The 17,830-nt window shown below is 47.8% G+C and overlaps 3 protein-coding genes across 3 annotated transcripts; 1 reads left to right on the forward strand and 2 right to left on the reverse strand.

Annotated features, from left to right (window-relative positions):
• Positions 1-10,410: 10,410 nt before the first annotated feature.
• Positions 10,411-11,784, reverse strand: GGS22DRAFT_73102 (uncharacterized protein). Its single transcript, XM_047967932.1, has 2 exons — positions 11,492-11,784; positions 10,411-11,305 (listed from the first exon to the last, which is right to left on the reverse strand). Exons 1-2 carry the CDS (start codon positions 11,724-11,726, stop codon positions 10,533-10,535), a joined length of 1,008 nt encoding a protein of 335 aa, XP_047815101.1. The 5' UTR covers positions 11,727-11,784; the 3' UTR covers positions 10,411-10,532.
• A 262-nt stretch (positions 11,785-12,046) lies between these two features.
• Positions 12,047-15,238, forward strand: GGS22DRAFT_172792 (isoleucyl-tRNA synthetase). Its single transcript, XM_047962823.1, has 4 exons — positions 12,047-12,175; positions 12,232-12,434; positions 12,507-14,670; positions 14,732-15,238. Exons 1-4 carry the CDS (start codon positions 12,126-12,128, stop codon positions 15,180-15,182), a joined length of 2,868 nt encoding a protein of 955 aa, XP_047815102.1. The 5' UTR covers positions 12,047-12,125; the 3' UTR covers positions 15,183-15,238.
• Positions 15,239-15,537: 299 nt separating this feature from the next.
• Positions 15,538-17,804, reverse strand: GGS22DRAFT_192357 (heterokaryon incompatibility protein-domain-containing protein; the record flags this gene model as incomplete). Its single annotated transcript, XM_047965249.1, has 2 exons — positions 15,538-17,249; positions 17,300-17,804. The coding sequence occupies 2 exons, from the start codon at positions 17,802-17,804 to the stop codon at positions 15,538-15,540; spliced, it is 2,217 nt and encodes a 738-aa protein (XP_047815103.1).
• Between the last annotated feature and the right edge of the window lie 26 nt (positions 17,805-17,830).

Genomic DNA, 17,830 nt, shown 5'->3' on the forward strand with positions numbered 1-17,830 from the left:
TTGTTTTTTTCTTAAGCGGTCAGACCGGTCAGTCCTACGCTGAACAATATCCATATACTACAATATACAACAATATATACCACAATTGTCTGAGACTCGAACTAACAGCACTGATATATACCACCACTCTTTCAACCTCGGCTCAAAATCCACAGTGACGGCACATATCGTGATGAGTAATGCCTCCACCTCATCGTGGAAGACTCGTAGAACTTTAGAAGTTTCCACTTGATTATCGTGGCTCCACAAACGTTAGCAACAATCTTAAAAAGAATTTTCGTCTGGGATATTAGGATCAGGATATTAGCGATGGAGACAGATTTCGATCCAGGTCCAAGCTTTTTTCTTCCTTTTTTTCTTCTTTCTCGGCCAGGGGAAGTGGGCCTTCATTTTCGGATGAGCTACCAGCCATGTACGTATCGAATGTTGCCCGTTGCGGTGAAAGGTGAAAAAAAAAAAAAAAGAACAGACGAGAAAAGAATTAGAAGGACGCTCGATCATGTCCGCCTCAAACGGGATCCGACTTACCACGACTTCGGACCCACTGGGAATGTAATCCAGGTTATCCAGGCTAAAGAAAGGACACAGTTCCAGACCTCTTAGACTTACAGGCTCACAGACTCGAAGAGATGAGACGTGCCGGTTAAGGCAAGTGTCCTCTTCCTCACGGAGCTGATGACGTTTGATGAATTATGAGAACTGTTAATGAACTGGAGTTAGGTATCGTCTGGTATGTGCAACGCCGCGCCGCAGAATGGCATTTCCTATTTGATGAGTGCCGAGAACCTGTACCTTGCGACGTCAACTTAGAAGTCTATCATAAATCATAATATCAGAACAATATACACAATATTATACTAGGCTACTAGGTATTATCAGCCATGCAAGGAGAGATCAGCTGGTCTAGAAACCCTGAACGACATCTGACGAAAGCTGGCCTACATACGCTACTGTACTGTACCCTTACCCCCTGTACTCCAGCCCTAATTCCTGTGATCTTAGCTGCTTAGTGCACTTTTTACGTGCTAACACTTGTTCGGTTGCTTGCTGCCTTCGTGCATTATTGGTCAAATATTGCAGAAGAAGCAAAAATCCGATTATCATGACAGCAGCCACCAGAGGATCTTCCTCGGGGTGCCACGAGGTCCCAAAAGGGGAAAGTCGCAATGGCTTCTTTACTGACCTGATCCTGTCCATGATTTTTTTTTGCAATTTTTTCTTAGACACGGCTCTTTCGCGTACCTGAATTCCCGCGATCTACTCGGTAATATCCTCGAAATGTCTAATTGATTTGTGTCGCGGTCTAACGCTAGCTCAGGACGTAGTCTGGTAGTTACGTTGTATGGCGCCGGGCAGTCCGGACGCGTGATAAAAGTTCAAAGCGCGCCAACCTCCGGCTCTTACGGACAATGGCTTTTTTTTACGCCCGAGCTGAATATCAATGTCAATGTCAATGTCAATCTCTCTCGATGTCGTGATGGGAGGTTGATAGTTGAAACAAAAAGGACCCGGGATATGTAACTGCCATCTCAGCTGATGTGCATACGCAGTGCAAGATCAGGGGCAATTTTTCGCGAGCACGGGGTGCAGCAGTTCTTACAACTCAGCTATCATGCCCATGATACCCTAAACCCCGGCGTCCAATAGCTGGAATATCATTTTGATGTCATTGATATCTACGAGTTTAATAATTCATCGTGATATAGCGACACTAACAGTTCATAAACCAGAATTAGGACTAGCTAAAGCAGTAGCCTTGCTTTAGTCTCCTAGATTGATTTCCTTCTGCACTAGAATTAATTATTATACGAACAAAATAATAACCAAAAAAATACATTCACAACAACCCCCGTCAAACTCGGCGAATGTTCTCTACTTTGACTTCAGAATTATATCGGCATCCGACGGACTATTTCTGGAGATTGGGCCGGTATGCCTCACTTTAGCGGGCGCTTAGGTTGAGCCTAAGGTAATGACTCATAAAATGCGTTGGCCATGATCTGTTGTCGATGTTTAGGTGCGATATGTAGGACTGCCGGGCTCAACACTCTGCCAGGGTACGGTATGCACATGTTCCATAGCGGCGGCGTGAGGGATGATAACCCTAAGACCTATCTGCAGATGCAGATTTTTAACACCACAGACCTTAGTTTTTGACATCTCGCAGGGCTGATGATGGTGATGTACAACAAGTACCCCATATTCTGTCAGTGCGTACATATATGGTCCCTGTCGAGTATCATCCATGAATCTGAAAGTTAGGTATGCCTTGTGGATTTCACGAATCTCACCGCTCCTCAAGATTCACTAACAGAAGCCTGTTGATCGCATACGAAAGAAATACCTGCGTACCTATACATTCACAGAAAAAGCACTACCGGCATCTTATCGACCTGATCTCGTACGGTAGAAGAGTACATCCATACATATCGCAAGATGATACTGTTGAGTACTAGGTCGTGTTGAGTTGATGCAGCACTCCGAGGTCATTGCGTGATTACAACCCACCTTCAGCAGCTTAATAGACGGTATTAAGGTATCAAGAATCAATATCGTCGTCTATCATGTCTGTGTATGTACAACATATTCCTGTGGCTTTAAAAGAGACCTATTAGACTCGGCAATAAGAATCGTTAATGACAAACATAACTTGCATAATACATAGTTGATGCACGCAATACGAGCTTACAGGACTAATGAACTGAACATATACCCACCAGGCCGAGAGCCGTCAGGTCATTAAGCTTTGATAAAAGACACACCCCTGGAGCGAAGATGAGAAAATCCTCGCCGCCTCGGTGATACGGTGATAGAAGCCTCGTTTCCGTACGAGTAAATTCAAACGACAATACGGGGCGAGAAAAAAGCTTTGATCCCCAACAGTCAGGGGGGAAGATCTTTAAGGCGGCCAGGGGTATGTCCTGATCTTCGAAGCCAAGCCGCTTCTGTTTGATTAAGGTGGGATTTAATTTCTAATGAGTCGTTTTCTAGAAGCCTTCCATATCCGTCTTGGCCTTCTTTTCTTTCCCCTTCCCGCCTTTCCTGCCTTCTTCTCGCAATGACCTCACAGCCCCATTTCTAAAATCACGTAGTTCCACAATATCGAAGTCCTAAATCTTAGCGCGCTCGTTTCACCTTGTTTTGTTGAAAGTCCGGCAGAGGCTGGACGGCGAAACCAAGACAAAAACAGGTTGACTTTCGGGATCCTCAAGGCAATAAGCCGGAAACATCCTGCCATCGTGAAGATTGCTGGATGGATGCCTTCAGCCCTTGACAGACGATCGATGCTGTTACCGATCCAGGTCTATCACACTAAGATCGTCACAAGGCAAGTCACATAAAAGTACCTATCGCTGCAGCGGTGACAGTCATCTGATAGGCGCATGCACGTCTCTCCATCTGAATTCCGACTTTGGCAAGGCAACAAGGTAGGAAACACAGGTATGTACGTTACCGGTGCCTTGGACCTGGAGAATCGTCACTGGGGTTGAAAGAGTCATTTCTCCATACAGATACCCTGGCAGTTCTCTAGGTCTAATCGCACTTTTCGTATAAGTGACAGCCTTTCGAATCCTTCGCATATCAAAGGCCGTTCGCCAGCTGGCAGGGTATACGCGGAACCATCGGATTATGAAATGACCGTATTGAGATAAGCACCGAAACGAAGCACCGAAACGATACCTATCTCTTCAGCCTGATGAGACTCTTACAACGACTTTGCGTAAGAGATCCCTTGCATATCCCGCTCGTTGGATGTAGGTACGGCCATGGCAACGGCACGGCGCGAATATCGCAACTAGTCTTCCATAATACCTGAATACGTAGCTGACATCTAAACCAACGCTTGGATATACCTCATCCATCAGCATCACCTATATGCATGGATGTCGTGCTGCGCACACTCAGATCCTTCGAAACAGGTAGCCATGTCCAAACTAACAAATCCGACCTGTCAGACCGCAAAACCCTAGCTACATACAGCACTGTAGGTACAGCACAACCCACGTGAGATGGGTATCACAGCCCTACAAGGAAGACGGGAGTCCCATGCATGCGGTGTGTAGGAGGCCCTCCAATGTGATTAAGCGTGCAGCGCGCGCCGTGGCTCTCTGTTAATGCTGTAAGTAGGTATTAGGTAGGTAGGTATCTACAAAGGTGTTAGCAAGGCTGAGATGATGCAGTGATGAAAAGAGTTAGCTTGTACCTATGCATCATAGATGTAGGTGTGTTACAGATATGTATGCAAGCCGATTCTAGCTGCAGACGCCGTCCCTTTGGGCTCGGAGCAACGACCTGTCACTACTAGTTAGTAGGTATTCTAGCTGTCATATTTCCCATTCGCGAATTCCCTAGCGTCGTTACCTCTCAGTTGGTAACACAACTCGCGACATATCGCTTTAGTGTAGCTTTGCGCATAGAATCATTTGCTCACTGTTCCATTGCCCCCATTGCCCAGATACTCTAAGTCCTTTAAGGGTTCAGCCCGTTCTCACCGCTACTACATCGTACACTCGCAAGTAGTAAAAAGGGTCACCAGACGTCGGGAAGTAGTTCCATCTTTTTTTTCCTATACTATGTATGTACGTAGGTATGTTGCATTTTCTAATTGTAGGTAGAGACGGGACTTAACGATCACGGATGCCGCGGGATCTCCTAGAATGGCATTGTACGATGTATGGATGCATGTATGTATTTACGCGCAATCCAAGCTGAACTTGCCAGAACATACCTGGTCGATTGGCCAATGGAGGGTAGTTGATGACTCGACTCTGAAACATCGAGAGGGCTCATCAGAGAATTGATTTACCTAGACCGGAGAACAGACCACCGTGCAGACGTCTTCCCCCGCGATATCACTTATTTCCCACGTGGAGGACAGGGGGGCGGTGAGATAGAACCCCTGAACATCGGCCATCGTCCATATCCAATTGGTGGTCCGAGCAGTCCAGCACTCGAGGAAGATGCGCAAGCCGAGACGAACGAGGTGGTCTGATCGTCGGTCATGATGGGAGAATCGTACAAGTCCATACCTATGAATGTAATGTACATGCGGTATCTACGGAAAAGAGCATCTTCCTTCGATACGTCGATGCGGGAAGTCCATGTAACCATGCAGCCCACGTATTGCCGTATGTGCCTCTTCATACGAAGCTTTTTCAATGTTCATATCGCAATACGAAGCTGCTGCTGCTTCTGCTTCTGCTTCTGCACATGACGGCCTCCCACACTTCAATTGTCGCAAGGAGGCTGATACTCGTTTGTGCGCGACACTAGTGAAATCCGGCAATCGACTGTCGGTTATAATGTATTACTTATTCTATCAACCGGCGTCCAATATTGATTTTATCCAGGAACTAGTCTCTTTCCAGACACGCTGCCGCGTAACAGATAGAAAGGGCTGAGGCGTCCTTCGATATCACATCATCGCTCAAGCCTCACGATTAGTATTATTGTTCGGGCCAAGGGTGAAAGATTAGGAAACCCGATCGCATCCTCTCTTCCGCTGTCTCGGGGAGGATGTATCGACCAAGACTCGATCGCCCGAGGATACTACTGTTTGAGGCCGGTAATGTGGGGGAATATGCGAGCCTGCTCTATCGATCGTCTTAATGTGGCGCCTTCATATGAGGAATATACCTATACCACACTTCCTCTCTGACAGGTACCAGTACTCGTACCATGATCGTTAGCCGTCGCTAGCTAGTCTAGCATGAACCATACCTGGTAAGATCTCTAATGACATCGATATTGATATTACCGAGCCCACCATATCGTCCTTTTGTTTTTTTGTTCCTTTTTTTCGCGCAAATTTCCCATTCCCCATCCTACTTATGCGCCAACCGCATTCGATTTGGTCACGCGGCCACTAAAACAGGCCAAGGGTGCCGAACGACGGATAAGCGGGAGCTTTTGTCCATCAACAAAACACAGTCGGTCTGACAGGCACAAACTAATCGTCGAAGATCAACTACCCCTCGCTAACCTCAACCCACCACCACGAAGTGTACATCGGCGTCGTGTATGAGAGATGGTGGGCAGCACTCTAATGGCGCATCACGAAAGGAGCCGTGATACATGTATTGGTGGGGGCTCAGGCCAACAAGAAAGAAATCCAATACGTACGCAGTCATACACATGTTACGGACTATGTAATAGTGATCGAATTGCGACACGGCCAGTGGCTGAACAAGCCACCGTCGTATTCGACGATTAATAAGTAGCACCGCGGTCCGGGGGATGGTTACTGATCGGCGCGGACCCCAATCTCTCTTTTATCATACGACGCGGAAGGTAAGTTCGATGAACGGTCGATGTACTGTAGCATCGCATTCATGATCATGAACCGTGAAAAGACGAGTAAGTGAAGGAACCCGAAGGGCGAGGGAGGAAACACCCCGCCACTCTGCCGAGGGAATCCGAAGCTCTGGGTTCGCCAAGCGTCTCTGATCTGCAATCTCGCGACACACGTGTCCCTGGAGGCACAGTCCCAATGGTACGCGTAGAATAGGATTGGGACCTAGGCCGCAGATGCAGCCCGATAAGCTTGATGAGGAGATATCAGTCGTGATGACGAAGGGGGGACGAAGGGAGGGGTCCGTCCTCACACCCTCTTGTTCCTCTCTCGGCCAATCCTATGTCTCGATCTATCTCCCGATCGGCCAATGGTAGGCTATCCCAAGGAACTTCTCTCCCGCCCTACCCACGCTGATGTGTGTCACACCAGTCAGGGCAGAGGGGAAAGTTCATGATAATTGGAGGATGTAGATGATGGAGGGGTCGACGAGGGAGTGACACGGTACGGCACGACACCGTTATTTGTGATATGGTGATACATTTTTTCCCTTTTCCCCTACTCATACAGTGACATATACACACACATACACACACATACACACACATACACTAAACGGACGTACGGAGTATACCCTCCTACTTACCTGTATTTGCCAATACCAAGTAATGCCCAATGTCTACCGGGATTGCGCAACCTACCTGGGCTAATAAATGGCCGACGGAACCGACGCTTCAAACTACCTGGTAATATTTCCTATCGTCAGCTGACGATACGCCCTTATATAGTATGAATTATCGATGATATTATAAGTATTATAGGCCGCACTAGGCTTGCTGAGAGCAGATCCTGCCTTCAATATCCGATCGACAGGTAGCAATAAAATAAGAATAATAATCAGAAAAGAAAAAAAATCTCCGTGGAACCCGAGCCATTCCCAAATCGGCGAACCTGTTCTCCCAACGATGACGACCGGGGTAAGAAGAAACAATGGATGTACTGTACATCTTATGTCGTAGCGCAGGCAGGCTGAGTAGAGCCCAGGGGTGGTCGCCGCACGCAAAACGCCAAACGAGAAGAGGCTAACGAATCGACTGTAATTGTTTGATAGCTTGCATGCCCAGCCAGCCCAAAACCCGTAAGCATCTAAACGCCATGGCCACCATGTCCTTGAAGACTGCTTACAATATCAGAAAATGCAGTCGGATTCCATATCGCATAGACAATATGATTACCGCGCATTAGTCCTGTAGTCGCGGTTGGATAGAGTCTGACCTCCTGACTAGGAGCAACCAAAAGATCATGGTGGTCATAACCATAATAGAATAACCACGGTCTGTTTGCTGACCTATCTGGAAGAGCGCTTACGAGAGGTCAGTCAAAAATACATGATCTAGCCGCCTTGGTTCCGTATGCACTCCGCCGCAACCGGGGTAGCAAAGCCCGATGCACGGGGGGCTAGTTATCCAGGTCCGGGACCACGGTAAATGACCGTTCCTTCACGGTACGACACGAGGAGACATCCATGGATGAGCGAACTACTCCAAATTTAACTCCCAACCATAGTCGCAACCATAATTCCAACGACCCTTGGTGGATGAACAATCATTAGCCTGCGGATTGTCGATAGACACCGCAAGGTGAAAACGCTTGAGACAAACAACGGCCACCGACGCGGCCGGGCTGTGCGGGGATATCATGAAAACCGGCCGGAGCTACATTTAGACCAGGTCGGCGATAAAACCTGTTTGCTCCAGGCTTCTATTTACGGTTCGCCGAGCACGTCGCACTTTTTAGACGCTAGCACCTTTAGCTAGTGCTTCCCTTAGATAGGTACGGTACCTACCTAGACAGCGCAAGTGGACAAATTTAGAAGTGTTCGCATGATAGATGCTACATGCGCTAAGGATACTACCTATCACCTAATGATCATATTGACACATCACAAAAAAGTCCGGTGAAAGGTCCCAAGTTAGGAATCGGAGTACCTGCGTGTTGGGAGTCGCAAATTCCATGCGCGCATTATTACAGTGCTGTCCTTCAACTACGGTGAAGGCTTCAAGCCACAAAAGCCGTCGTCACCGGTCGTCACCGCCAACGCGGAACGATCACCAACAAGGACAACTCCATATGGTATTCTCACCGTAGGTATTATGGAACCGAGTATGATGTGTCGTTTGTGTTGTACGTTGGTGGCGGCGCACGCTATTCTACCTGCATTGTGATACCAATCCACGCTTTTGACGTCGTGATGAGGGACCTACATGAGCAAGTAGTCCTAGAGTGAGTATAGATACGCCTGCTGAAGTCGAAGTATTCAATATTTTCATTATATCCGTCAACCTACCTAACTAAGCCTAGCAAGGTATGAAGTGATGGCTTATCATAAAGAAGTATGTCATGTTTAGTTCTATTATAAGACACTATTTATCTAATGAGGTAGTTAAAGGGCTACTCAGTGACTATTTCGATAAGCAATATGTCTTCTATCTAATAGCTCCGTGATACCTACCCCAAGAAGTAGCAGACATTCATCTTAAGCGATGAAGTCTATTCCATTAGTTTGGTTCGTGTTGGGTAGTAGGTATGTAAATTTCTTTACCCGTAGGACCAATTATAAACCTTTACCGTTAAAGAGTTCCAATATAATGAAAATCACGAACCCCTATTCCTATACTTAAAATAGCATACCAAGGCAACTACCTAATAATATCCTTCCCTCAAGTCGTCTGTACCTTCCAACCATGGTAACTTCCAAGGTTAAAACGAGGGAAGCAACAATGTAGAATAACCTTATCACAACCACATCCCCCGAGCTACGAGCCGAGACGTATCGGTGCGGCACGGGAAGCAGGAGCCCCTTACGTGAGCCCCTTCTCCGAAATTACGTACCTAACGTACGGTCCGGATCCGGCGGCACGGCTCGGTAGTTACCTATGCCACGAGTATCGCTATGTTCGACATGACCTCTCGTACGTAAACCATTCATTCGCATCTACCTAGGACCAATATCCAGCCCGAATATCTAGTTTTAAGGGGTAAGTAAGTAAGTAAACCAAGACCGCAGACCGCCTCCCCTATTCTCACTCTCACCTCACGATTTCTTACTTCTTAGCACATACCTAATATGCACATACTAAAACATGCAGTCAGTCCTTGGAAAACCGCCTATACGCCCACATCCCCAATCGCCACCGCTGGCGAATATCCACGGAGAGTCCATGTAAGACGCGGTCAATTAAAAAGCCCGGCCTTTGAAAAAAAAACTTCTTTTCACCTACCAAATGCCTAGCTAGTATCATGTAGGTCAAAAAAACGCTGTTCGAAAATTTCAGAAGCAGGGAAACCCCCGAATCGGCACAACCACGGGTTGGGGGCTAGACAGGCGGTGTACGAGTATCGACCTACTAGTCGAACGAAAAAAAAAGAATGAAGGACGACGATTTCAAATCATTCTGCAGCCCATCGATACATACGTCACGACACATCGAACGAAGCCGGGCGGTTCAAGGTTCTTGCGATTTCATTTAGATTAAAAACATTGGATTAGCTAATAGCCCGCATGCGCCGATATGCCCAGGTAGCCTATCTCGAGCGCTCCTGGATCAAGTGATCTGAAAAGGAGGCTGCATTGGTCTTGCATATACATATACAGATACACATACAACGTGGCATAGGAGAGAAAGCTTAGGTAGGTTGCCTAGGGGGGTAGCGCATCCGTGGATTCCATGGGCACCGACACGGAGAAGGTCTGAGAAGAATCTGGTGGCGCGGATGGGATAGGTATATTGTGACGGTTGCACCGCAGAAGGATCTGGGAGTTTGCTGCGACGGCAGCGTATGGACGAGAGCCAAGTCCCCCCCTTTTGCGACCACTGCTACTAAGCTACGCCCGCATACACACCACACCGCAACGATCAACGATCTGCCATATCTTGAGAATTTTCTGGCGTTCCATGTCGAATAGATCGCTCTAGAACGGACGTGCGGCCGCATACGACTAGTAAGCCGGCGCGCATAAATAGATGAAAAAAATAATAAGAGAACATGCCGTATGCTAGACGACCCCTCGTCAAAAATCGAGTGGTCGGCCGAATCCTACAGCCCACGTGGTCGAAGATTGGGTGACGTGCATGGATGCTACCGCGCGCGAATCCATCGCGGGTAGAAGACGGTAGCGTAGTGTATGTGTATGTATTAGTAATGAGACATTGTAATAACGTATCTATCGCGATGGGGTTCACGACGGCTCTGCGCCCGCCGGCACTTGGGTGGAGATGATGAAGTTCTCCATCATAGCCTGACCCCCGCCCCCATGTTTCGTCGCATGGCTCCCGGCCGCAGCGGTCGCGGCCTTGCTGCCACGGCCCGCTTGTTGTTGTTGGGGGCCGGAGCCGATGTTACCGTCGCGGCGCTTGACGACGAGGCACAGCACGCGTCCGTAAATAGAAAATCCCTCGTACGAGATGTCCATCGCTAATTTCTTCTTGTCGTCTTTGTCATTTTCGATCTCGGCCTCGGCACTTTCGTCCACTTCTTTCGCAGATCCCTTGCGACGTTTGGGCGGTGGCGGCCTCGTGCTAACGTCGTCGTCATGCACGAATAGACCGTCTTGATCGTCCTCGTCGTCTTGGTCATCTTCGTCCTGGCTATCCGAGACGATCTCCACATCTAGGTCGGGATCTGCGGCTATTTCTGTTTCTGTATTCTTGCGTGCGCGCTTGGGTCGCCTGCCGCTACTACTGTTGCTACCCGCTGCGGTCTCATCTGCCGCTGGGATGGCTGCCAAGGCCACCGCAGCATCTTCGTCGTCGTCGCTCTCCTCACGCCTGATTACTGGACCTAGTCCTGTCGTAGCATCGACATCGATGGGTGCCTCGTTGGTCTCACCAATCAAGCGTGCGGAATTAGAGGTTAGCTTGGTTTGGGTGGTGTCGTGGAAGTGCTTGTGCTTCGTGAGGAGCGCGTGGCGGGTGCTTGTCTCGGTCAGGAATATGGATACCTCGAAATCATCTATAATGTGTTACATCGCTGCATTATTCTGGTAGATCTTCTGAGGCATTGCGCAAAGTCCCGTGATAGATAATGTACAGTACTCTGCAGTCTCTGCTTCGCTGCGGGTCCGTGTCCATTGTCCGTTGTTTATTGTGATGATGTTCTATGCACTAGACGGGCTAGATGCTAGGTAATGAGACCTACCTTCGACCACAACATCCTTGATCCCTTTCTTCTTAGTACTCCGCTTTCTACTTCGCTCCCGTTCCTCACGTAGCTTGGGTAATACGAGTGGGCGCACACTCTCGATAACTCTTGGCAACATCGGATTCCTCGGACTCAAGAGCCAAGTATGAGCAAGGGCAGGATTGTCAAGGTAAATTCGGCATTCAATGACGGAATATTTGGTGATGCGAAGGTATCGGCGAATTGGCGCCATTGCAAGATTGTACGCAACACATTTCTCGATAGGTGAGTTTGTGTTTCGAAGGATTACATGTAAAGGCGTAAAGACTGTGGAATGTGCGCAGGTGCCTATGAGGTCACTGTTATTCCTTATCGATAATCCATATACAGGGGATGCAGCTGCCTAAAATCCGTGTGCCTGTGGCTCAGGTTTAACGATTTGAAAAAGATTGATTGGCCAATTGAGGCTTGGATTTGTAATTCCTTAGCCTCACTCTGATTGCGTGGCTTAAGCTATCTACTTATCGATAACAATCACTAAACTAACTGGCGCTTCACTGTAAAGTAAAATATTTGAATTCTCATGATGCGATTTGGCTAGATTTTCATATCCCCCTTGAACAGCCGCCACGACAATGGTCTGGAAGAGACCATGTCGAAATCATGGTCGGCAACACTGAAATTGCCGAAATCTACGTTTCCGTACGCGAATTTCTCTGGCATATCCTACTCTACTGAAGCTGATTTTGTTGGATTAGTCCGAGACCCGTTCCTAAACTACGGGAGCAGTATCTTCAGCAATGCACTGATAATCTCTATGAGTGGCAAAGGCAAAATCTGCCTGCCGAGGACACTTTTGTGATCCATGATGGTCCTCCTTACGCCAATGGCAAACTTCATGTCGGCCATGCGCTAAATAAGATCTTGAAGGATATGATTTTAAGAACAAAAATTCAACAAGGTCAGCATCTAATTAGACACAAGCTATACCAAATTCTTAAATGACGTGAATCTTATACTTAGGGATACGTAGGCCGAAGAGTGAATTACATTCCAGGATGGGATTGTCACGGGCTCCCAATCGAGCTCAAGGCTCTCGAGAATTCTAAGAATGCCAAACTTACTCCTATTGAGATCCGGAAGTCCGCCCGTAATCTAGCATCCAACACTATCTTGAAGCAGATGAAAGCATTTCGATCTTTCGGGGTCATGGGTGACTGGGATCAACGATGGACTACGATGGATGCGGAGTTTGAGATGCGCCAGCTTCGTCTATTCCAACAGATGGTTAAGAAAGGCTTGATCTATCGTAGGTTTAAGCCCGTCTACTGGTCACCCTCTTCGAAAACTGCCCTGGCCGAAGCCGAGCTAGAATACCGAGACGACCATGTTTCGAATTCTGCCTGGGTCAGATTTCAGATCACTGATGATTGGAGGACACTCCCCCAGTTTCATGACATTCAAGCCCTGGTCGAGGGAAACTTGTATGCCGTGACATGGACTACAACTCCCTGGACATTACCCGCGAACAGGGCTATTGCTATACACGAAGATTTAGAATACTGTATCGTGTTGTCTGGAGTCAATGCTCTGCTTGTCGCTAAGAGCCGTGTTGATACCTTTACCTCTAAAATCGGCGCGAAGGATCATGTCGAAGTTCTTGGAACTCTTCCTGGTACAAAGCTAGCTGGTTTAAAGTACTTCAACAGACTTCGGGGCAAAACCGGCCCCCCGCAGCCTATTATACATGCAAATTTCGTGTCAGCGGACTCAGGATCTGGACTCGTACATCTTGCTCCCGGTCACGGTTTCGACGACTACGAAGTCTGCCGCTCCCTTGGTATTCCTGTGGTAGCTCCTATTGATGATCACGGAAGGTTCACGGAGGATGCCTTCCCCGACCTACCAGAAGCACTGCTATCATCTCCTTCTGTAATCGAAGGTGGCGGTCAGGATGTGCTTAGTCTTCTTCAGGTGTATGCCGACGTTTTATGGACGGAAAAACACACACACAAGTATCCCTATGACTGGAGAACCAAGCAACCTGTGATCATTCGAGCTACCGAACAATGGTTCGCCGATGTTGAATCTATCAAAAAAGAAGCCCTTAAATCCCTTCAAAACATTCGTTTTATTCCGACAGGCGGTAAAAAGCGACTTGAGAGCTTCATCCAAGGCCGAAGCGAATGGTGCATATCTCGACAGCGTGCTTGGGGTGTCCCTATCCCTGCGCTATACGATGATAAAGGCGCGGCTGTGGTAAACGAAGAAGTGGTCGAACATATCATATCTCTCATTCAAGAGCGAGGAACTCAGGCCTGGTGGTCGGACGCTGCGGATGACATAGCCTGGATCCCACCTTCACTGAGGGACCAGGGTGAATACCGACGAGGAACGGACACTATGGATGTATGGTTTGATAGTGGAAGCAGCTGGACTATGATGTCAGGCCGCGCAGATGTCTACCTCGAGGGAACTGACCAGCACCGCGGTTGGTTCCAGTCCAGTCTTCTCACTCGAATTGCTGCAGGAGCCCAAGAAGACGGAAATTTCGAGAAAGGTGCCCCTTTCAAACAATTGATCACCCATGGATTTACACTTGACCAAGACGGTAGGAAGATGTCTAAATCACTGGGTAACATCATAGACCCACAGGAAGTTATGGATGGTTCTATCCTGCCACCTGTTAAGCCGAAGAAAAATAAGGCAGCAGCTCAGGCGCAACCGACCTACGATGCTTTGGGTCCAGATGCTCTAAGATTATGGGCAGCCAGCAGTACTTATACTCGCGATGTGGCTATCAGTGCTCCAGTCCTCAGCGCCATCCACGCGGCTTTAATCAAGTATCGAGTCATTGTGAAGATGCTGCTTGGCTCAATGCATAAATCTGCCCGAACCTCACCTCTATCCGTGTTGGATCATATTGCTATCATACAATTACAGGATACGATGAAAGAAGTGGGAGAGGCATTTGACAACCACGAGTTTCATAAAGGATATGCTGTCCTGAATAGATGGATATCAGTCGATTTATCAGCGTTCTACCTTGAAGCGCTGAAAGATCGACTTTACTGCGGGGATGGTGGAGGTGTTATCGAACCCGTACTAACTGGCCTTCTGAGGATGCTGGCACCAATGGCGCCGCTAATCGTCGAGGAGGCGTGGGATCACCGCCCCGAGTGGGTGAAAGAAGACCCGTATGTTCTCCCTAATCAACAGAGCCCCTTAATATTCTATAAACTGACAATCACGATATAGATCTTTTACATACCCATTCCATCAGTTCTACACCGATCCCATCATTGATCCTAGCCGACTCACGCACGATCTCACGTCACTAAGAGAAGATATCCCGGTTCTTATGTCGGTCCACGGTACCATCCAATTATGTCTTGAAAATGCCCGAAACGACAAGAACGTGGGTCAGTCTCTACAGTGTTCAGTCAACATCCGGAGTAAGGACGCCGTGCTCCTGAAAGTACTACAGAAATATAAAGACGAATTGGAGTCCATATTCGTCGTCTCATCGGTCCAAATAAACTCCCCAGCAGACGTAACGACAGAGTGGTCCTATGCTCGAGATTTCGTCAATGGTGTCGAGGGGCAGGTTACGGTGTTGCCCCCTACTCAGGCCAAGTGTCCCCGCTGCTGGCGCTACACCGCGCCAAAGGAGGATACGCTATGCCAGCGTTGCGAGGCGGTTGTCTGAGTTTAATGTGTATATCCTGGCTCTACTTAGATATGTGTAATATAAAATCTATGGAACTTCTTTATGTATTAAGGAGGCATAGAGGAGTAATTACGCGATGTGTTTCTGAGGATATGATTACTAAGAAGCCATCTCGCTTATGTTATGCTGAATTAGGTAATCAAACATTATGTCAGCTGATTAGCTCAGCCGATTGTTCGAGTTTAGTCATCTTGAAATGCTGGTATTATGTAATCAACTAGATTAGGTCATCTGCCCCTCGTTTCGATTCAAACATGAGAAAATACTAGGTACAACAACTATTTACTGCCTATCCAACAAGATTTATCTACCTACCCAAGGTTATAATTCAAGCTCAAATAATCGTGACTGTCTTCTCCGAACCAAGATTGGCAAAGCAACCGGGCCTCTCCCGCCACATCATCGCAGGGTCATCGACATACCGTTGAACCCCCGAATCTCTCTTCTCCCTCGCCAACCCGATTCTCTTATATTTTTCTTGGTCGTCAATTTTTGTAAGTACTAGTGAGTAGTCGACTTCTTCAACTTGAGAAATAGACTCGTCCAATCTCTGAACCCTTGCTATCGGCACCACCAACACATCCCATTGTCCGCCTTGTTCATCGCCTTGGTAGTCCTCCGGGTAGTCAAGATCCACAATTCCCGAAACCATCGGGTCGTTGAAATACTTAATAGCCGCGTGAAGACTCTCATCTCCCTCTAAAGGCAGCGAAACTCTACTTACCTTTGAGATTCCATCGTAAGAGAGAGTGGTGTTTAAAGTGGCTTGGATAACTCTCCCGGTAATCTTGATAAAACCACCGGAAATCTTCCCCGTTATATCAGACGTCGCTAAATCGCACTCGATTTCGAAGAGCTTCGGAAAGGTCTCGACCCAGTTTGCCTTCGGCCGTGGAACCCCTTTTCCGGTAGATACCAACGGACCGAAGGGGAAATGGACCGGTGCACCAAGAGAGACCCAAGACCACGAAGGCGCGATCCATTCGGTTATCCTGGCTGACGGGGCATGTGGTTTATCCGCATACTCGTTTCTTTTCCAGAGGAGATCCACGGCCAACGAGTCTTCCCACAGCCCGGCGAGGTATTTCGCGTCTGGTCGCTTTTTCGCCATTTGCTTCGCTAGTCCGGATAATGAGGGCAGCTTGTCTGAATTGTACGTTATGCTCAGTTTGGAATACCATTCAGCCATATCATGCCATCTGATCGCTAGTGCTGAGCCGGACAACGTTTCTAGAAGCGTGTGATGGTGTTCTTTGCTGGAGGATGGCATATTGCCACATTCGCACATGGACCCGTCCTTGCATTCCCAGATGATCTCGAATTGAGTTAAGTGCAGGATGCGCGGGGATAGAAGCCTTTCTTGAAAGACCCACGCGCGACTCAAAAGTGGCCAGTCTCTTAACATGATGTCGTGTGGTGTATCGATATCTGGATGCCGGAGCCCATCAACAGCCATTACTCGGTACGGTTTTCCGGTGGCGCTTTGGCCGGCGATATCTGCTAGTTTCCGCGACTCTGTCTTGAAGATATCAAACGAACAGTTGGGGGAAGATGTTGCAGCAATTGTAAGGTAACTGTTCTCGTATATATCGCACATATTTGCGGACTCGCGAGACCAGTCATCCTTGTCGTCCTGAATGATGCATAGGGAGTCGATCCAGATGTAACGAACACCAAGTCTACGAGCAAAGTCCATTGCGATTTGATAGGTTCTCGGTATCTTTTGAAATGGGAGTGATGTAGAGTATGCTTCTAGTGTCTGACTCGTCGTCTGAATTGGCTGATGTCCGCCCCAGCAGTGGCTCAAACAGATGTACCGACCCTTGCGGCCCTCTGTAGAGAGTAATTTCACGTCATCCAAGCCGCTTTTTCCGATGTCAACCACTCGCGTAGGTAATAATGAGGTCTTATCTTGCGGTAAACACGAATGATTCAAGTCGCATTGTTGTACGAATTGCAGCGCTCTTTTGAAGAATCTTTCAGAGCCAATTGGCGTGATGTTATAAAGAGGCGATGTAGGAAATAGACCCCAAGGACAGATTCCACCTAATATGTCAGTGTCTTGATCGTATAAAGTAGGCTTCAGTGTAAATTACCGTCTGGGGTAAAGAAGTAAAGGTCGCATTTCCAGTCTGGTAGTTTGTATAAGCCGGGGCCTTTATGAGGTTTAACGCCTCTAGAGCTTACGCGAAAGAAATAGTCAACGGCTACTGTTAATCGGAAGAACCAGTCGTTAATCTCATTGAAGCCCATAATCTCGTCTAGGCCTCGATATATGATTCTGCAGATGTCGCAAGGAGAGGTTCTCATGGCAGATAGCTTGGTTCGCATAGGAATATCCATGTTGTGCCCGCTTTGTCCCCTTATTGAATCAACGTGGTTCACGAGTCGCATGCATTGAGAACAGAGACCTTCGGCCTCCATTTCAATTTCACTATTACTCGAGGTATTAGATCCTTGGGGGCTGACGGCGCGAGCGTACGTAGAGTCTTCATCTCTAGGGCTGTTTAGGAGATCGTCTCCCTCCTCAAAGGAGTTATTATCCTGCTGGCTAATTATCCAGTCCTCAAATGTTATGTCAGGTGCAGCCGGCTTACGCATTTTGGAATATAGGTACGTTAATGATT

The sequence above is a fragment of the Annulohypoxylon maeteangense genome (assembly GCF_022496945.1).
Source record: "Annulohypoxylon maeteangense strain CBS 123835 unplaced genomic scaffold GGS22scaffold_20, whole genome shotgun sequence".
In the NCBI taxonomy this organism is placed as follows: domain Eukaryota; kingdom Fungi; phylum Ascomycota; class Sordariomycetes; order Xylariales; family Hypoxylaceae; genus Annulohypoxylon; species Annulohypoxylon maeteangense.